The 19,153-nt window shown below is 34.5% G+C and overlaps 1 protein-coding gene across 2 annotated transcripts; it reads left to right on the forward strand.

Annotated features, from left to right (window-relative positions):
- Window positions 1-7,069: 7,069 nt before the first annotated feature.
- Window positions 7,070-12,836, forward strand: Smp_045710.1 (snf7-related; the record flags this gene model as incomplete). 2 transcript variants are annotated; one of them, XM_018797680.1, is made up of 5 exons in its annotated part: window positions 7,070-7,294; window positions 7,331-7,508; window positions 7,545-7,692; window positions 10,254-10,359; window positions 12,405-12,836. In XM_018797680.1, the coding sequence occupies 5 exons, from the start codon at window positions 7,117-7,119 to the stop codon at window positions 12,458-12,460; spliced, it is 666 nt and encodes a 221-aa protein (XP_018652699.1). The 2 variants fall into 2 exon arrangements, with proteins under 2 accessions (XP_018652699.1, XP_018652698.1); XM_018797681.1 differs by having other exon boundaries at window positions 7,117-7,294; window positions 10,254-10,350; window positions 12,405-12,460.
- Window positions 12,837-19,153: the final 6,317 nt, after the last annotated feature.

Consider the following 19,153-nt stretch of genomic DNA (forward strand, 5'->3'; position numbering starts at 1 on the left):
TTTATTTATAACGAATAAATGAATGCAATTCATTTGGTATTGTTAATTTGAATTTTTTCATTGGGTTCGAGTTCTAGAGTGTACATCTATTTTGAGATGCAGGTATATCCAGATGACGAGTCCCAAATAGGACAAAACGCGCATCCTGGATTCCTCTGCTAGCCGCTATCCATCTTTGCTTATAATGCTTGTGAATTAAGGCTATATCGAGGCAATACTCACAGTATGCACATATATCAATTAGAGACTGATCAGTTTCAGTCCTAAATATCAATGGGAAGATTCAAACAAACAATACTGAGTGAATTTAAACTTCACCCCATTGCACAATCAGATGGCTTGAATGTTTTGACTGCTGTTTCCCGCTTACATAACTTAGCATTTTGGATGCTGTAGGCTGTCACTGTAGACGATCGTCCTTTAAGTTAATTTCATATGGTTCATCTGACCAAATGTATCACTGGTGGGTTCGATAATTGATTTGCTGATTATTAGGAAGGTTTATTGTTTTGGATAAATGAATGCTCACTTTGAAGATATTGTTTTGTTGATATATTCGTCCTTTTTGAACAGCACTTTCCTCTTGGGTTGTTAAAATTCTGTCTACTAATTGTCAATTAATTGTTGAATATCATTTTTACCATTGACTTACTATTTTTTTGGTTAATTATGATAATCAGAAGTAATCGCATTCTGTATACTAACTATTAGTACTCAAAACTGTCCAATTCGTATTTCAGTAGTCGCATATGGGCCAATATTCAAGTAGAGAAAACTCTAGGAAAACAATGGGAAGTAATGCTTATGGAATTCATATAAGCGGCGAGTCATTTGTGAAATAAATCATCAATTGGTATTAATACCACATCTGACACAACTGAAACTGGAATCCAGATTCTCTAAACATATAATACGATAATACGTAGCTTCCAAAGACTCTAAACACACCATACTAGAACAGAAAATCTTCCTTTTAATGATTTGATGAAGTTTTTTTTATTACAAAATGTTGGACGTTTCCATATGTTACCACGAATGTGTCGACTATTCTCTCTAGCTTATCGGATTTTGAAGTCACAATGAAATTAATAGGCGTTTTTAACTTCCTCATGAAATTTTCCGCCTGAACATTGAAACAAAGGTGTCTAGAAGCAGCAAACAGATGTTTGTACCCTATACCATTCAACCAAGTGGTAAATGTGCAGCAAAGTAGGAGTCATTACCGGTCACTGATATCATACTACTCTTAAAAGTTTGTTGTTATAACAGCAATCGTACTTGCTGAAGAATCCATTGTTTAAGTTTATTCAACTTATTTTATTTTATTACCATTATCCATCCAGTGACATTCAAATGTACTGCCTTGTACAGTTTTTTACGTCACTATACAAAATTTGTTTTTCGTAAATAAACTTCTTGATCTACTCGACTGGGGTGAGGCAATCTATTTTATCCAATGCATGTCTGTTTATATTAATGGTAACTTTACATATTGCAGACATTAAAACATCTTCGCACATCAATCTCACATCAATTAAATTCAAAGTAGTTCACAGTACGCATACGTTGGACCACGTCAAACTGATCTTCATAAGTGGTTGTTGCTGTCATGAAGAAAAGAAATCATGAATTTTGTTGACTTAGTTTCGAATGAATTAGTCTAAATTTTTCAGTTTATATTCATTCAGCAATTAGTTATTGTATTTAGCTTTAGAACCTCTAGTATACGACAATTTACGACTTCATAAATTGTTTCTTAACTTGTTAACACATCGTCAGCTCAGTTTGAGTAATGATTATAACTCCATTGTACATCTTTTTGCCACGAAAGACTGGTATTCTATGGTGTTCATATGAAACAATTATTCCTCTGTGCTCGATGTCTGCTTCATTTCGAATTCCAAATACAATACATTTGTTCGTGTTCATCTAGTTGAGTTATTTCTGGAATTCCTAGTTTATACTTTAATTCATAAAACTCCTGATTATCACATATTCCTGATGAAAAGTTAACAAAAGTTACCAAGTCAGTCAGTGATACTTGCGGTTTTGGCGAGATTAGTTCGTTAAGTAATTTTTCCACACTGATCAGTTTGTTTATATTTCACTTGTTCAGTTGAATTTCTGAGGTTTGGGTGAACTAGTCCATCTGTCATCGTTAAAGAATGCCATGGTTAATCTGACAGGTTTCCATTTCATATCATTCAAAATGCACATAGAAAAACGGAGTTAATGTGTCTTTTCAAATCTCCCATAGACTAGGTGTGATTAGACAGAAATATCCCGATTTCTTCAGAAATACTATTCTTATTCAGTCCTCTTAAAAGCGATCATTATTTAAAAGAGCCATTGTCGTAATAAATTGTAGTTTCAGAGAATACGAACGTAGATCTATGCAAGTGCAATGATAATAATTAACTTCGGATATATTAGGCATGGTAAATAATTTACAACGTAGATTTACGAATGAGATATCAAAGCGTTAGGGATGTTAAAGCGACTATGTTATTAAATTAGTAAAATCTTATAATTGAATGTTCATGGGGACATAGGAACTAAGCATTCAACAGAAATCTATGATCGGACAATTGAATAAGTCTACAGTTGTTCTAAAGTATCCAAAACCTGGTTCTCAGTATAAGTTGCAACTTTGATGAACGAATACATTGCGGACATGGTACAAGTTTGACTAGATTTTTAGTAGCTGTGTGATACAAACATTGACCTTTAAAAAAAAGGAAAAAGGAAAGGGTAATGGCAAATGAATAAGGGCGGTCAAAGAAGCCTACTTCTTAACGGTCGGAAAGACTAAGACATTGTGATATTTGTATTAACTAATGACCTATTTGTACATGATTGCCCACTGATTATGAATTACAAATGTAATACGTTCATTTGTGTTAATCTAGCCCTACCTGTCTTCGATTGCACTATTTCAGGAATTCTTAGTTAGCACATTGATTCGAATACTTCTAACCATCATTAGTATTTTAGGTCAGCAGGAAGAACTAAAACTAGTTATTGTCACTAGTATGAATTACCATTAAAGGAACAACAAACAAATTACAAAGCAAAGCACAGTGAACAATGACGAGCTAATAAAAAAAAAGACTGAAGTGCAGAGCAGAATAAATGTTTGTTGATTCCAAAAAAGTAAAAAAAGAACGTGGAGTGTTTAAATCTAAGAATAATTTTATTATAGTTAATGTTGCTCAATCAGTTCTTTTTTTATCGAGTGCTAACACCTTAATCATAACCAAAGAGTCTGAATTAGCATTTAATATGTTGTCTTGGTAGAAGTACAGAGAGAACACAAAGTTGAGACATTAGTCTAGAGAGTAGCAAGCATAAAAAGACAACTTCACAATCATTAAATGGTTTCCTCAACTCCAATCATAAATAGCCTGGGACAAACGGAATGCTTTTTCCTGATAACACGAGTGATCTGAAATATCTTCCTTCATTTCCAGTGTTTGTCAGTCATTTTTGACATCAGGAATATGTTTTGTGTCAACTCTTAACCACCTATTCAACTTATTACAAAACCAACGTCTTTCTTTTGCTAATGTTTTTTTCCTTTTGCAGTGATAGTTAACTTATGACTATATCCCTGGACAAAAATTCTGGAAACCAAATGGCTTCTTGACTTTCAATCAAAACTCTGTCCTATTTTAGTCGTCAATAGCAATCTATGAAATAATGGTTGGCCAACTAAACGAAGGTCAAGTATCAATGCACTATCTTCCTTAACATGCGTCTTTACATTCTGTTCTTGATTAGTTGATTCTGAGTTGTGGCGGGATATCAAAAAACAGGGGGAGGGAACCATTAGAGTCCCATCCGCAAACACCCAGGTATGATAACTCCCCAGTTGTTTTACATGGTACCTAGAACGTACTTATAGCCTAACTTTCAGACACACAATGCCTTTGCATCTTTTTAGTGAAACTAATAAAAATCTCTTGCATAAAATTCAGTATTCCTCATTGGAAAAGAATAGTTGTGCAGTTTGTAGTATCCACTTTTTAATAACTGTTACCATAGCTTTACATACGTCCACGGTCTTTTGTCTCCGAACGATTGTTTATTCGTGGCTACAGCGGTACATTTCAGGAAGATCGGGAGATTTTCGACTCCCATAAGACATATGTGAATATTTTTGACGATCTGGATCAGTTCTCGATTATCTGTAGAGGAACGAGAGGCGACCTCAACATATCGCGCAATAAATTTTGAGACAAATGCCTCCTTAACCAAAAAGTTCTTTGAACCATCAACATGGCTAATTACCAGGTGATCATAGCAGTGCTGCTTACTAAAGGACAAATATACAGGTGGAATCTAGTGTACGTTCAGACCCGCAGAACTGTACCTTGATGGATCGTTGCGTCGGTCTACTAAAAAGAATAGTTTCACTTATGCCGGCTTCCCATAGTCTGGAACGAAGCACTGGATTAGTGAATGTGAGAGCGATAAATTAAGGGATGTTAATAAGATTGGTGCCACTCCTCTCATCATAACTGAGTGAACCACATCTGGGCCAAGTTTCTGAAATACAAGTCCAGTGCTAGGTTTCCTTCTGAGGTTCCTGTTGAGCAGCAGTTGAAACCCTTATCGATGAGAGTTGTAGATGACAGCTGAAATGCTTGGAAATACTATCTTAATAGGAGCTATGAGATATGATCACTGCTAGTTGAGCCACTAAAGCCTAGCAACTGGAAAACTTGAAGTAATCCAATGGAATAGAACTAATCTCAATAATTCTAGGACTTCAACAAGACACAATAAAAGACTAAAATTTGGAGTACGTGGCATAACATTGTATAGTATTATCATGATGGATTTGAACACATCATAAAATATCTAACTGTATATTCAGTGTATTGGTCAGTCGCGACACTCTGGCCTTTACTCTTCAAGGTAAAGTCACATGGCAGAACAAGTTTTTCTGATCAGAGGCAAATATATCTATCAGTTTAATACGGTACTGTTACCTATAGTATCTTAACTCCTTCATGGATAGGGTCATAATGCGTTTGAAACGCATGTATGCACTTTTATCACCGGTTTGTTCGAACTCCGTACAGAGTTACTTGCTCTGACTTAACATCCGAACTGGTTGGCTGCTTTCGACATTACGTTGCTCATATACTTTAATGATCTTTTGCAGAAGATACTGAGTTGTAGCGCGCAAGGTCGTATGTAGTAACGAACTCAAATGATAATTCGCGTCCAACTGAAAGTAGGCTCTGCCATCCATTCCGTGGATTTCTCTTCAAACCTTACCCATGCAAACGTTCGAAATTTCGGTGCATGTTATTCATAGGACGTCCAATTTCTATTTTAAAAACTTCTACCTAGAAGATTCAGGGTTTCGAGGTTATCAGTCGGCCATTCCTCATTAGTGGAGACATATTCTGAACAAAATACCGTCTGACTGTATCTCAACCAAGCTGCTGTCTTCATACCTCCTAAAAATACCAGCTCTTCAGTGAAGTGAAAGAACAAAGCATTAGTAGAAAGGTCACCTCTTCTGTGTGTTCAGCGAAGTTGGGTTTCGGATGAATAGAGCCTCCTAAGATTAGGTCGTGCATGTGTCCTACACAAATAGAACTGGTTACTGCTTCCATCATCCGACCGTTGGACTATGTGTCGAGGGTAGGCATGCAGTACATAACTCCAGAAAGACATTTTGTGTTGCTGAGCAATCTCAGTAAGCACCATATATGTGAATTAGTATGTTATTAATTGTGATTTTACATTCATGTAGATTTTCTCCATATCTTTATTGGAATATTTCCGTCTTTCCCACACCCCCTTTTAATCTTTCAGCTACATAAATGAGTCACACTGAAAATAACCTAACATGATGAAGCCGTTTCTATCCACTTTAACAGTTGTCCGTTCATGTTTGAACACTTGAAACACAGTCTCCTAAATTCATTTTTAATACCGAAGTTGTTCAAATGATATTGGCCAAAGTATTATGTATGAAGTTAAAAACGAAAGTTATATTTTCAGTGGGGTCAACGAAGAGTTTTAATCCGAACCGATCTTCTGCAACCACTCGACTTTCAGTGATCAGTCTTTAGACGTAGGGATAAATTCAGCATGTCAAATGATTTGGCTTAGGTTCACTGCTGCTTCACCAACTATACAAGCTTATACTCAAAGACTTGATTTATCGAACCCTTTCACTTAATGAACAAGCTACAAATACATTCATTAGCCTTTTTTCGTATTGTGCTGTTACAAATTCTTACTCAATACCAGTGAACAACTACACACTAGCACCCCCTCTAGAAAATTCCGAAAGCGTTATCGTTTGGCAACATGTGTGTCTCTAAATCTTTTTCACTTTTGTATAGCAAGGGTTAAATGCCACACCTTATTGTTATGGTTTAAAGGTGTAGATGGCGTCGTGTCTCCATTGACTATGATCACCACTACAGTAAGATTACGCGCCCGAAAACGATTTGGTTCCTTTGATAGGTCGTGAACCAGAAGGCTGTAACTGGTTCAGATAAGGTATATTTATTGGCGATCTCGTGGTATCGAAAGAATACCGAGACGTGCCAACGAGTACAGGCAAAGAGGAAGAGCACAAGAAAGTTTGAACGAACAAAATGAACAACGGAACGAAAAGTGATTTTGATACAGCTGAACAAAAATGAGTACAGTAAAACAATCACTGGTACAATTGGTAATAATAATAAATGTTTCCACTATACCAATCGCGTTCTCGTCGAGAAAAGCATGTCACTACAAAGGGTTAATTTTCGAAACCTTCTTTCTGAAATTTTTTCTTTTGGCCTTATAAGGTGATTCAATTACGTGATTGTAATGTCAGCTTATGTTTTTTCTTGGTTACTGACCACTTGTGACTGTGCATCAAGTTGGCTTAATTTGAAAGGTTGCCTTTGCTTGACAACTAATCTTACTATTCAAACTCACTAAGACACTTGTAACTGAGCAGCTAGCCATACCACATATAACATCCTCAGGGAACTGGATGCATCTCTTGACGACAAGATGCTGAATACTTATATATTGGACTTCGTGCGACCTTGAAACTGTCCAGACTTCTGAAGCAAGGCGGGTCAGCCTAACCTTGAGATGAGTTCCTTATCGAAGTTTTTTAAGTCTAAGAAGAATGATAAACCAGAGACTCAAACGGCAATTCACAAGCTTAGAGAAACACATGAAATGCTTACAAAGAAGTCGGCCTTTCTGGAAGGAAAGGTTGATGAGCAGATAGTTTTGGCCAAAAAATACGGTCTTAAAAACAAAAGAAGTAAGATTAATTAGTCTAGATTAATTTATTTGTTAGTGGCACTTCAGGCATTGGCTCGCAAGCGTAATTATGAGAAACAGCTAGCTCAGATTGATGGAACTCTCAATACAATTGATAGTCATATCGAAGCTCTCGAAAATGCTGGAACGAATGTCGAGGTTCTTAATGCCATGCGATATGGATCAAATGCCCTGAAAAATGTTCACAAAAACATGTAACTGTTAATGTGTTATGACCTTAAAGCTTTTAGGACTGCTGATGATGTACAGAATATAATGGATGATATACAAGAACAGCGAGATACTTGCCAGGAAATCTCCAATGTAATATCTACCCCTATGGGTCTAAATGCAGACTACGATGAAGATGACCTTCTTCGTGAACTTGAAGAACTTGAGGTAACTCACCGTTATATTTCTTGTTGTTAATTTAAGGGCTAAGGTGTAATTTATAATTTGGTCTCATTTTTAAAGTTCATATGTTATGTATTCCCTGTTTAGTAGATTGGCCTCCTATATAGACAGCCACATTTTACTCAAATCGAGAACAGATGTACTTGTGTCTCAACATTCTTATGGTTTTTCAAAATCTTAGCAGACACCAAGTTAGTGTTGGAAACCCTTTATAAAGGAAGGTCAGTGTATCTCAGTTAATGGTTAGTGGACAATTAAAATGCTTTACATACACACAAGGGAAGTGTCGAAAACCTCATTTGTAAGCTGACGCTGCAACTCTTCAATATATTTCAGTAGTTCATTTTGACTAAATTCTGAAGTTGTGTGAATTCAATTCGGTCTCCAACTAATTACCTAACTGAGGATATGTAGCCCTTATGAAGTATCAAGTAGCCCATTTACTGATTTTATTATTTGGTTCTTACGATTAATAAGTTTTTGCTACATCCAATTTAGTCTCACGTCTATTGCACTTTGTCGAAAAACTACATTTATACCCCGTTCACCAGATGACTATTATGGAGCTGTTATTACACAGGCTAGAGTTTTGTTAAGTATTAGTAGCTATCGAGGACAGTCTTTGTTAGTAGCCATATATATTACAGCAGGTTTACTCATGTCTCTATTCATTGTTCGGATATGACTATTTGTAAAGGGTCAAATCGTTTTTCACCTACTCCATCATAGTAGTAGGCGTAGTGAAGTGCAAAAATGTAGTTATAGGTTGAAATACGTCTGAAACTATCAAGAAATAACGAATTTTATCCGGTCAAGTGATAGTCAAAGGTGTTGCTTTAAAAGGCGATATAGTTTGATAATACACCATTACTTAGCTTTTTTGTCTTAGTTTTTGGAAAGCGGATGCATTCAGTAACACCAGTTTGGCGTAGACTTCTCGAATCAAAATACCCAATGTTTAAATATTTTAATTTGACCAGCAGTCAATACCAGCCACTCGATTTCCGTTCATTTTGAATTGGTCTAATTTAATCAACTCCTAACACATTAATGCTATGCATTACCTTGTAAAATTTTGCAATGTTTGAAATTTGCGCTTATATAATGGTGATTGTCTGCAGACATCTGTAATAAGTCGGTGTTATTATTTCGTTAAGATCTATTCCATACTCTCTGACGCCTTTATATCAGGAATAAATAGCATACATTGTGGTCGCCGGCTTTACAAATACTATTTATGTTCGTAGCAAAGTTAGTAGTTTGTAATGGCTAATGTTTCTCTCTTTTAAAGCATGAGATTCACTTCATTTAACCCTGTATTTTTCATAACCCTGGAGTAAAAAAAGTTGACTTATATATCTTGGTTCAAAATCATAATTTCTTCCCTCTGGCTATATATTTGCAAAAAACACGAATCGATCACTTCCCAAACTTTAGTGGAGTAAGGCTGTATTGAGTTGTAGCTAATTCCCTTAAATAGTACAATCCAATTTAGTATACTATGGATCTATCAGTTGAATACATGATAGAGCACTGTGCTGTCAGAAAACTAAATCTCTTAATTTTAGAAATGTAGAGCTGACTCAGTATACTATGTATGTAGATCATAATGGAAGAAAACAAAGCTGGATTGGTTAAAGCGAGTGAAAATATGGGAATACAAAGAAGTCTAACTATAGAACATTAACGTTTACGTCATTAAATTACCGACCATGGTTTTGCAGGAGTAATTTTACCACACTCATTTATTGTTCATAAGATGTTATGTTGCATCCCAGAAGGTTAAAATAGGTTGCCTTTAAATTTTGGATTAATTTTAAGATATTCCATATTCAGTCAGTCAATCAGTTGTAAACAAAGTTAAACCCGACGCGTGCATTGGTTCAAGTCATAACATCACATCTGCACATAGAGATCCCAGAGCAGTAGAAATAGTCACATTATTAGTGATAGTAGGGGTAACATTAAGCACAGAAGGAATGATTTGAGAAAAAACATGGATTCGTGGAATAAGTAAATTTGGAAACTTGGGATCTTAAAGGGAAAAGAATGAATGCATCTTTACCATCGCTAACGATTCGGAGCCTTGTTACTCAGAGTCTTTAATTATCGGCTACGAAAATCACATGGACCCCAATTAAGCAATCGTAACCTACTCATACAGTCTACACCAACATTCATGGATTAATGCCACATTTTTGTGTTGAGTTGCTCCTATCTCTTCCTCGATCTACTATTCCATCTGTGACAATACTTCTAAACCACAAATCCTTCTTTATAAATGTGGTTTCATAGCAAAGATAACTTAGTAGATTAAAGCACTCAACATTCAACCATTAGATTGTAGATTCAAACTTTTCTCTATCTGCGTCGATTTATACAGTTGGGTAAGTATCACTGGCCTTCACATAAACAGTAGAGTTGAAACCTGATTTCAAACCATTCAATCTATAGTTCTATTTCTATTGTTTCTGTTATAGTTCATTACTTTATTAAATTACATCATAGTCAATATTACAAATAATTTATGTTTTATTTACTTAAAGGCTGAAGGTGTTGAACAAAAATTGCTGGATATTAATCGGATACCTCAGCTGCCTACTGTCCCAGATTCTGATTTGTCAATACCTGTAGCATCCAAAAGTGCGTCAAGTAAGCTATCAGAAAGAATTTTTACCCTCTTTTATTAACGTGTTATACACTTTCGAAGATTTTGAAAAATCAGTACGTAAGTTAACTTTCTAAATATGATCTTTTGGGGAAATGAATAGAATCAAGCTGAAATATGAAGATGAATCAGTCAGAAATAAGACTCTGTCCAGCTAACCTGAATGAATAATTTATAATGTTAGGATTTAGGTCTTAGGATCTGGACGCAACTTCAATCAGTTTTATGCAACGTAGAATCTGGAACGATTTTTCATTGGTTCAAGCCGACACACTGTGTTAGCATACTGAGATAAATCTATTGGAGCAAGTCCCAGAAAAGCGACGGTAGTAACAGTACTAGTGATAGAAAAGATTACGTATAAAGAAGATAAAAAGGGTGTGGGGAGATATCCGAATCCATGATTTGAAAGAGGACAACGAGTGAATGCAGCTGTGCTATTGCGAATAACTCTAAGTCATGTTACTCAAAATCTCTAAACATTGGTTACAATATCCGTGGGGGGCTGCAACCAGGTAGTCTGCATATACCTACATGAATCAGTTCGATTGTCAATAACTTCATTGACTGACTGCACGTCTTGGCTTGGCCATCCCTAGTCTTCCTGATTGGATCGCCTCTGTAAATTAACCTTACCAATAATAGTTTATTTAAAGATTAATAATTTAAGTGGATTCCGTAAAGTCATCGAGAAAGCTAGTCTACTACTCGATTATCTCATAATAAAATCGAATAGTTGTTTTGAGATTCCTAATTATTGATAAATACTTTAATATCGATGTTGGACTAGTGAAAAATAACTTTGAATTATTTGAATTAGATTGCGAAGTTTACTGGTACATTAATACAAAATGTTCAGGTACCAAAAAATATTCAAAGTACAACTATCCTGTCTCTGTTGCAGTTTAAAATATAGCATACTTGTCGGAGATGGGGTGTTCATTATCATTATACATTACCTAAACCCTACCTATATTGATTAATATACTTAAATATACACAACTGGGGGAACGTTTCATTTATACAAAAGTGCACTAAGTACATTTCTCTTCGAAGCTTACATGAATAATATCTTTGATATTGAAGCTAAATCAGCGTTAGCGTGAATAGTTAAGATTCCCTCGTCTAAGTGAATCCATTATTCAAATTGATGGTTTAAGTAACTTGACCAATTAAACAGTTAGCTTCATATTGAAATTACTAGTCAGCTGCAAACTTCCATTCGCTTTAACGTAGTATACAATACTACAACAGTAAACCTTCCAAAAAACATCATCTTATTTTAGTATGTGTAGCAGTATCAGATGAAAATCTCATAAAATATTGATCGTTTACTTACTTTTAGCCACTTTCAACACCCTATCTCCTGAAAACTATGTAGAAAACTTACTATATTTTTTATAACTGTTTAGTCATTTATCGTACACTAACATCGGTGGAATTTTATCGTAGATATATTGTTTATGATGCCTTTCCTCGACAATAGATACGAATCTTAACAACAGAGGTAAAAGGCAAATAAAACCGAAATTATCTACTTCATTGTGATTTATCCTAAGTTATGTCACGTAGCGTCTCCAACTACTGATCTCACTTATCGCGCCGACCCCAATTAGGCAGCTTCAATTTACTGACATGACTTCAACCCACAGTTAGTCACTCCTTGAACTGATGCGACGTCTCTGTTTTGCCGACCACCGCTTTCTACTAACTTCCATATTATTTGATATCGCTCGTTTTAGTAGACCGTGGTCAGGTATATGTAACACATGCTAATCATCCCAGTCGATGAGAGTCCATTGTAATTTCATCAACCGATATACTGTTTTTGCTCCTTACCCTATATCTTACGTCAGCATTACTCGATTGTTTCACAATACATAAGCAATGCTTCAAAGATGTCTAAGATCAAAAACTTACGATTTATGCATATCTTCTACTTTCATTGATCCTATTTCACAACCATAGAGTTAGTACATGCTATATAAAATCGATATATATGAGGATTTACTTTTCTCCTTTTATTTAGATAAAAAAGCAATTGAAGATGATGATATTGGAGCACTTGCTGAATGGGCTAATTAATATTAATTAACATTAGTAACACCTCATAATCATGTTCTAAATCATGATTATCAAGTGTATTAGTTTATCATTTACAGTTTGAATTGTTCTTTGTTCCTATTATTATTATGACCTACCCTGTGTTTTTGTTTATCCTACAACAATATTCAATAAAGCCTCTTTTTCCTAGTAATGATAATAATAATAATAATGATTTCTTGCTTCTTTTCAAAACAAAAATTAAACACCTCATTTGTAATAATTTTTGTGTATAATTAATCCCTATTTCATTTTTCACTTGAAAAACAAATAAAAACAGTCTAATCTCTTTTTTTATTCTGTAATCAATTACCTAAAAAAGATGCACTGTATTGTACTACTACTACTACTACTACTACAACCAAGAACTTTATTGTATTGTACTGAATGGTTTATGCGTTATGTGTTATGCTTATTGTAACATTCAATGTGTTCTACTATTACTACTCCTTCAAGGTATTAAAGATGAATTATATTTAAGGGTGTTTAAATAGACTAACTCATTGATTCTAGTTCTTGAAAAACAAAACAAAAACAGATAAATAGATGTTCACTAATTTCTTTTTTCTTCTTATGCTATTCGATGCATAAATGTTTAGTATCAATAATAGCATAGTCTATCGTTATATATATATATACATATATCTTTTTTAAAACTGGTGAGATCATTTCAACCCTCAACTTTCTCTTTACTTTACTTTACATTTATAGATGTTCATATACATTTTTATCAATGATAACCTGTTTATATACAGATATATATATATATATATATGTATATATATGTGTGTACCTGTTGGCAATATACAAATAGCTTGGTGCTAGAATTTTTTCTTCGCTTCTGTTGGCTTTTTTTTTCTATCAATCTACTTTTTTGTTTCTCTTTCTTATTTTGATCAAGTTGATGATAAACGTCTTAGTTACTACTACTATTGAAATGTTTATTTTGTGTGTGTGTGTGTGTACGTATGTATGTATGTATATGTGATGTGTAAAGAAGGTTGAATTGTTGAATAGAATAGAAAAGAAAATATTAGTTAGACAAACAATACTACTAATTACTTTTGATCTGGATTATAATTGTATGAATATTCTAATGATAATATAATTGTAATTTGATTCCATGTATCAAAAAGAAAAGAAAAGAAAAAACTTTTGGAATTCATTTCTTACTTAATACAACTTAAATACAATGAATTTTCCTATTTTAAAAAGAAATTGTCACACTCTATATTCGTCGGATTAGATACAAAGAATCTATACTCAAGCTATAACTTAGTAAATTGCATGAGAAAACTAAGAATGTCTAGAAAACTATCGAAAAATGGAATATAGATATATACTATCCGTTGGTATGTATATATTTGTCTATATCTTAGATATATTCTCTGAACCTTGATAAATTCCATTAAAAGGCTTCAACTAATGACGTGTCTTCATTCACACTTCTTATCTACTATATTAGCACTGAGTTAGCTTGTCTGCACAGATACTTGATATGTCTGGATTCACCTTATCAGTAATATTGGTTATATCTATGATAAATGAAATAAATATATTTATGGTATTATTTTCGATATTGTGAATTTAATTAACTAGAACGTCACTGACCAATATATTTTGAATGTGACCGAGGTACAGTGTTTTTTATTTGAACTGATTACTGAAGAGTTCAGTGATTTGTTTGATTGATTTTATGATCATAGGATTAGTTAACCAAGCTTAAATATCTTGACTGAGACATTGTGACGAAATTGGATAGATTTCGAAGTGTAATTCACCCTACTTTCTTGTTTTCTTCCTGTGATTCTATGACTTTTCGTCTATCCGATTACTACTATGTAACGGGTATTTTTCGTATTGACATAATATCTTTTTGTTTAAGTATTGGGGCGATCCTGAAAATTTCTCGCAATAGAACAAGAAAGGCTCAGGAAACACTAAGAAGCATTTTATCCAATCATCGTTTGACTAGAAGTTTTGCTAGAAACATCACGAAAGTGAAAATTCACATGTAGAGTTTCTGATTACTACACTGCTACTATGTTTAGTAGCATTCCAGAATTTTCAGGAAAACCTAAGGACTTCTAAAATACTATAAAAACCCTATATTTTCTATACATAAATGAACCTTTGGAGTGAAGTGCTTATCGCATATTTTGTGCCTTTTCTCTCGTGTTCAAGTCGCTGTGTAGATTTAGCTTGGGGGTTACGAGATTAGCTTATGATCCGATTATAGCGTTCAATTAGCAAGACTTATCATTAATTACTTCAGTCATCCAAGTATGTTACTGAATATACTATTTTAATGTGTGCTCAAACCAGGTGAGTAGAGAACTTTACTGATTAACTGAATGAATAATGTATGTACAATTCATTAATAAATACAGACATATATTCCTCAAAACATTTGGCCAGATTTCCCATCAATGGCGTACATCTGCCTCGGAAAGTGAAGTCAAAAATTGACCAGTCACATGCAACAATTAGTATGTCACTTATCATTTGGCCTTACCTAGCGTATCAATATATGCTGCTTATTTTCATTAATTTTAGTGATCACTGTAACTATAGATCTAAGCGATTAGAACACAAGTTACAGTTACACTATTATGTTTCACAAGTCTTTTTGCCTCTCAACCTTTCTATAACTTTAAGTGCTTTTATATCTTAAGCAAAGACAATGATATGATCAAACATCACAGTACATATAATATTCTGATGATGTTAGACTAACCAGTGACAGTACGGATCAACTATAGGTGATATTTAGTGTTCTGATTAGGGTGCAAGAGTCAATTAAATGTCATACACAAGGAACTTTCTACTCAGTAATATCGAATAATGTACATCCATAAGATAGTATTCTTCTAGTATAAGGAGAGAATTCCTAACGTACAATAAACCTTTTCATAGTTTGATATGCTTCACTGAAGGGAAAATGAATTTATGAACATTGATTTAAGTAGACCTACTTTCTAGCAAATTCTACTGACAACTACTCTATATGTCAATCAAATGTTCTTAGTACAACTGTATCTTCCTCTCAGCAGGATGGCTTAAAAGAGTATAGTTTCCATTTTCTTTCTAGATAACATCGACGCTAGCACAACCCAGGAAAAAGTATTCGAATAGAATGTTTTTTTATGAATGGATCACCTACTGGATTGTGTCAACATTCAGTGTGGTTGATCATTTAGGATGGCTCTGTCATAGCTTCAACTCACATTAGGATGTAAGCTCACCAAGATCATTCTCTAAAGATATAAATCTTCCTGTAGTTTTTTTTCTAGGACAGGTGTCCTAAGTCTAAATTTATTTGAATCTTCAGCGTTTATTTAAAATCTCATCTGGAAAGAAAATTTGGCATCATATTATCTTACCCTAAGAAAGATATCGCTCCCTTGGAAAGTGTTCAAAAAGGAACAACCAAAAGCCTACACAGACTAAAAAGTGAACCTTGGCTATTTCCCCTAGATACCTAAGATTTTCAACTTGTGCAGTGCAGAAACGATAGAGAAAATGTGATCATGATGTATTTTATAACTAATGGTATTTTTTACTCTAACAGATCACATACATTTCATCACCGAACTACACTTATGAGTGCATCTACTCAGAATAGAACACGAAAGAGATCGTACGAAAATTCATCCTAAATTTTTCTTGGTTTAAATTAGAGAATTGTAATACTTCCTAGCGGAATCCATAGTAGTATTAACATTGGATGAATCTTTCAAAAGAAGACTTGATCTCTACGTTAGTTCCGTAGACATTAACAAAAGTTGTTCTGTCACTGCCTAATTACCTCTCTGATTACCAGTTAATGTGTTCTCTTTTCACATTCAGGAGGAACACAACAAATTGTTAATTTACCTCTTTTTAACCAAGATCTTTCTACTACTATTCAGATCGCAACAACAAACTTTAAATTATCTTATCCCACTGATTAATTAAATTTTTCAGAGTTAATTGGTTTGAAACAGAGTAATAATTGAATTTTTTTTATTGAGATCATGAATCAATTGATGTTAGATCACTATTGCAAACCTGGAAGCACTGAACATCCGTTTCATCTTAGTATGCAACTCCTTAATAGTGCGCATCCACGATCTCGCTTGCAGGATTCGAACTCAAGATCTACGGTCTCACTTATGATTGCCTAACCTCTAGTAATTGAATTCATCAATTAATTTTCTATGTTATTTTTATCTGAATTTTAAAAAAGAAAGATAATGATTAAGTTTTCTAAGCCTGTTGCCAACGTTTATATGTAGTTTTCTATATTTAGTAGACTTTACTAAATGTTGAATCATAGTCACGTGTGAATGTTATTAGTTACATAAATGAATCCATAAAGTGTGAATATTGAATTTATTCATTTAAGTACTTAATTGTTCTTTTGATTGTCATCAATAGTTTCTAATTTGATGTAACGAGTCAAATGAAAATGTTCACATTTCAATGTTATGTCTAATAAGATCCATAGTACTTTATTTATGAGACAAATATTTTATGAATCTTTAAGGAGAAGAAAAATATATAACTCAGTTACATTGATTAGTTAAAAAAAAGTTTTATCTGTTGATGGGTACATTCATTGATTAATCAATATTAAGTTCTACCCAGCTCAACTAGAGTGTTGCAACATCGTGTAATGAGTCGGTAATTGTCCCAATCTTCAACAAAGGGTCACGTTGTTTCTGCAACAACAATCGGGGGATAATTCTACTTCCGATCGTGTGCAAACTATTGGCTTCCGTTACACTTTGTAGATTGTTCAAAAATAGGAACACACCGACTCACGAGGAGCAGGCTGGTCCTCATTCTGGTCGACGATGCACTGATCATATCTTCACCCTCCATCAAATTTATTACAGGTTAACAATCGTAGTGCTTCTTGACATTAGGGTGACCTACGATCCAATGGATAGGACTGTTCTCTGCGATTGTCTATTAACGAAGGATTTCTGAAAAGTCTACTAGCATTTTCAGAGCTCTATATACAAACATCTCAGGGAGAGTGAGGGCATACAACCACTTCTCTCTATTGTTTTGTTCGAACAGTGGGGTTGGACAAGGTTGATCAATCTCAGAATTCCTCTTTAACTCTGCCATCGATGACGTCCTGGAAACAGTCCTGATGGATGTACGTAGTATTGCTGTGGACCAATTGCATGAAGAAAGACGTTTCCATCTTGAGTATGCGAATGATATTGCCTTACTGTACGATGATATCCAAGCCATGCAATCCACACTCATTCGGTTGGCAACTGGTGCCCGCTAGTATGGCATGTGCTTTGCACCTTCCAAGTGAAAAATGCTTTTACGACACCGGCAGCACTCACTCTGGATAGTGAGCAGATAGAAGTAGTCGAGAAGTTCATATATCTGGGTAGCTACATAAGTGCTGGTGGTGGCGTGATTAATGAGATCGATTCATGCCATAACCGCTGATGCCAATCTGGGTCATCTTTTGCTCCTTCGTTATGTATGGTTGTACAAGGTTGGATCTATAACATGTCGGTGAGATCAGTTTCACTCTATGCCTGCGAGACCTGACTTCCGAGTTGAGAATGTTAGGCAACTTTATGTGTCTCATCCTCGTTGTCTCCAAAGGATTGCTGGCATCCAGTGACAACACTATGTTAATAATGCACAGGTACGGCAACATGTTCGACGGCGACAATTCAACTGGTGTCACCATCTTGAAATGTCGACTTCGGTAGTTTGGACATGTCCTATGAATGTTGTCCCAAAGATTTCCACATTGTACACTGTTTGCCAATACTAGGAATGGTTGGGAAAAGTGGAGAGATGGTCATTGCATGATATAGTGTTAAGGTGTGAAATAAATCTGTGAAGGACTGGCTTCCGTCGGTCCTTCATAACACCTTGGTTGGACTCCTAGAGCTAGTGCAACACAGCGGCTTGAGACGTTATTAGGCATACCTCAGAATAAAAGGCAGTGGTGATCCTGTTGTAACTTCCTTTATCAAAGTGAGAGTAACTTCTTCAACTGAACGGATTATTTGTGGTTGGAATTTTCTTAATTGAACTGCCTTTTTCATTACTATCATTGTTATTATCATTATTTTATTGCACTCCCACACACTAATTTCTATTTATCTTTGTTCCTTTTTATGATACACACCTTCTTTTCGCTATATCCTCACAACCTCCTTTTTAATGTGTGGCGCATATATATTTGGTGCCCCACTGTGCCAGTGTTTATATGTTCAAATAATTAGATAATAGAATAGACAGATAATACATGGAAAGAATTATGAAGTGACCACATTTGTTAAGGCCAGAAAAAAATAAGCTATAAAAAAGACTATAAAGGATCCCTGGGCTGTTGAGTATGTCACATTAGCCTACATGATTTGAGCTGTTCCACATGTGGAAAAATATTCACTTAAAATATTTAAAAAAAAACAGTTTATTCTATACTTTCATAACTGAGAAATATATCTGGGAGTATCTGACTGAGATCGGTTTGGTTTCTAATAAGTTTTATTTGTTTACTACTAACAATAAACGGAAAATAGGAAGCTTCGGTCACTACATTTTTCCAATGATGTGAGAAATAAAGTTATGGATGAAAGTTTAGATTCAATAAAAATGTATCTCCCAAAAACAACATAGCTATATACATAACATAGTAAAGCTAGA

Source organism: Schistosoma mansoni, chromosome 5 (assembly GCF_000237925.1).
Source record: "Schistosoma mansoni strain Puerto Rico chromosome 5, complete genome".
Taxonomy (NCBI): domain Eukaryota; kingdom Metazoa; phylum Platyhelminthes; class Trematoda; order Strigeidida; family Schistosomatidae; genus Schistosoma; species Schistosoma mansoni.